Raw genomic sequence first — 3,074 nt, forward strand, 5'->3', positions numbered from 1 at the left:
GTTTCAGATATTATATATATTATATGTATATAATTCTCAGCAATATTCTTGTCATTTACTAAGATTGTTATAAATGATAGTTTTTATCAAGTTTTCATTAAAAAAAACCTGTATTTTTCTTGGTATTATACTCACAGTTCCTCTTTGTTTTCTCAATCAGTTTCTTTTCTTTTTTTTAAATTCTTTAGCTTTAAAACCACTTTAAATGTATTTTTGGAAAAATATACTACAAAAAGAAAAATCATATGTTCAATTATCTGGTGTTATCGTCAACACGTATATATATATATACACACGCATATATAAGTGCATATCAACATGTAAAGAAAATATATGTGATTATATATTAATTAATATGCAATGACACTTGAATGATATCTTTATTTATAATGACTTTCCATATGTGTATTAAATCAAGCCATGAAATTTATAACTCCTTTAATGCAATTTTTTCATCACAGATCTTTTTTGATGCCAGCTACATTGTCTCATGGATTCCCTGGTGGATGGGAACCACACTGCAGTGACAGGGTTCATTTTACTGGGCTTAACAGAACATCCTACCCTTCGGGTCATCCTCTTCACGGTCATCCTGTGCATCTATCTGGTGACCATATCTGGCAATCTCAGCACAATCATTCTGATCAGAATCTCTTCTCAGCTCCATCATCCTATGTATTTTTTCCTGAGCCACTTGGCTTTGACTGATATAGGCTTTTCATCCTCTGTCACACCCAATATGCTTGTAAACTTCCTGGTGGAGACAAATACAATCTCCTACACTGGATGTCTGATCCAGCTTGGATCAGCTGCTTTCTTTGGACCACTTGAGTGTTTTCTTCTGGCTGCCATGGCCTATGATCGCTTTGTAGCAATCTGCAACCCACTGCTTTATTCAACTAAAATGTCCACACAAGTCTGTGACCAGTTATTCTCTGTGGCTTATGTAGGTAGTTTTCTCAACGCTTCCGCCCTTACCATTTCCTTCTTTTCTTTATTCTTCTGTGGACCTAATCGAGTCAATCATTTTTTCTGTGATTTTGCTCCTTTAGTTGAACTTTCCTGCTCTGATGTCACTATCCCTGCAGTGGCCCCCTCATTTTTTGCTGGCTCCATCGTTGTGGCCACAGTGATTGTCATAGCTGTCTCCTATGTCTACATCCTCATCACCATCCTGAAGATGCACTCCACTGACGGCCGCCACAAGGCCTTCTCCACCTGCACCTCCCACCTCACTGCAGTCACTCTGTACTACGGCACCACTACGTTCATTTATGTGATGCCCAAATCCAGCTACTCTACTGACCAAAACAAGGTAGTGTCTGTATTCTACATGGTGGTGATCCCCATGTTGAACCCCCTCATCTACAGTCTCAGGAACAATGAGATTAAGGCTACTCTCAAGAGGCAGCTTGGTAGAAAAATATTTCCTTAACAGAACCTCTTATTTGGTGGGGTTTGTGTCAATAATATGCTATTAATGTAATATTAAATACATAACCAATGTAATATTAAAGGAAATATTGTTCCTGTGAGCAAAATATGAAGCCAGTATGAGGCTTCATAGTATACGTAGGGGTGGATCTGCAGACAGCAAATCAGAGACAACACTGAGTTAACTTTAATAAACTAAATTATAAACTAAGAATCACAAATAGGTCCACATGAAGAAAACCTTAATCTGCCTAAATTCCTTTTTACATTTTATTCATATTTTACTTTTCAAAAGGAATTCTACGTCCTAAGTCCCGATTATTGTACCTCCAAACCTTTAAGGCTATCTTCATATTCAACAGGAGATTATGCTGAGGTGAGCCTGATAATCCTAGTTTTGCCTTGACTGAGTACCTTCTGAGCAGAAATAACAAAGTGGACCCAGACAGTAAAACTGCTATAGACATGGTGCTTGGAGAAAGCTTATCTACTGGGGATGGTCTTTATGGACTCTTAAAATTCCAGCCTGTGTTTCTGGGTTCTGACTCTGGCCTTGGATATAAGGGGTCCCTAGAGTCTAAGAGGGTGAGACCACCCGACTAACCTGTGAATTGCTCTATCAGATCAGAAGAGATGACTTCTCCTGGGGGAATAAACACGGTTCCCAAACTCATCAGGAACTGAGCAGAGCAAAAGCAAAAAAGGATTTCCAGGAGAATCCGGCAAGCTGGATGACATTGAGTCTGTGAAGAAGAAACTCTTGGAGGAATTCAGGATCAGGTCCACATCCCGCTCATAAAACTCCAGGGGACTGGACTGTTTCTCAGCTGAAATACTGACTGCCCCTCTGGACAGGCTAAATTAACCCCTATATGCTGATGACTGCTACATTTATTTCTGTTTCCTGTCCCCGCTTAAGGATTCAGACACAAATTGCATGTTTTTGTAAAAGAAACACACAGCATGTCTTATTCAGGGTTCTCTAGAGAAACAAAACCAGTAGGGAGAGAAAAGGAGAGAACAGAACTTCGAGACTTCTGTTCCAGCAATTGCAGGTTTGGTCATTTAAATCAACCCGCATGGTGAGCACAGCTAAAGGGAGAGGGGGATTTCTCTAGAGAAATTGGGTCACGTGATTATGGGAGCTAAACCTGTTGCTGTCAGTTGATTGAGACTCATGGTAATGCATGTGTTATAGACTAGAACTGCTCCATATGCTTTTCTTGGCTGTAATCTTTATGGAAGCAGATTGCCAGGTCTTTCATCCACAGCACTGTGGGGGGGTTGGAACTGTCAACCCTTAGGTTAGTAGCTGAAAGCAAACTGTTTGCGCCACCTAGGGCCAGGAATATATGTAAATAACATTTTTGCGGTCCAGCTGATTTCAGCTGAACAGACCCATAGAGATTCTGAGGGCTGTAATCTTTATGGAAGCAGACTGCCACATCTTTGTCCTGCTTCATGGCTGCTGAGCTCCTGCTGCCAATATTTTGGTTAGTAGCCAAGTGCTTAACCACTGCACAACCAGAGAGAGAGAGAGATTGATTTTGAGAAACTGGCTCATAAGATTAAAAAGAAAGATTTAGGAAGTCCAAAATCCATTTGTCAGGTAAAAGGCTGGAAATTCCAGCAATGACTAT

The 3,074-nt window shown here is 40.0% G+C and overlaps 1 protein-coding gene across 1 annotated transcript; it reads left to right on the plus strand.

Annotated features, from left to right (window-relative positions):
• Window positions 1-490: 490 nt before the first annotated feature.
• Window positions 491-1,435, plus strand: LOC100672527 (olfactory receptor 5P76-like). Its single transcript, XM_003412182.3, has one exon. The coding sequence runs from the start codon at window positions 491-493 to the stop codon at window positions 1,433-1,435; it is 945 nt and encodes a 314-aa protein (XP_003412230.1).
• Window positions 1,436-3,074: the final 1,639 nt, after the last annotated feature.

Source organism: Loxodonta africana, chromosome 7 (genome assembly GCF_030014295.1).
Source record: "Loxodonta africana isolate mLoxAfr1 chromosome 7, mLoxAfr1.hap2, whole genome shotgun sequence".
NCBI classification, from domain to species: Eukaryota; Metazoa; Chordata; class Mammalia; order Proboscidea; family Elephantidae; genus Loxodonta; species Loxodonta africana.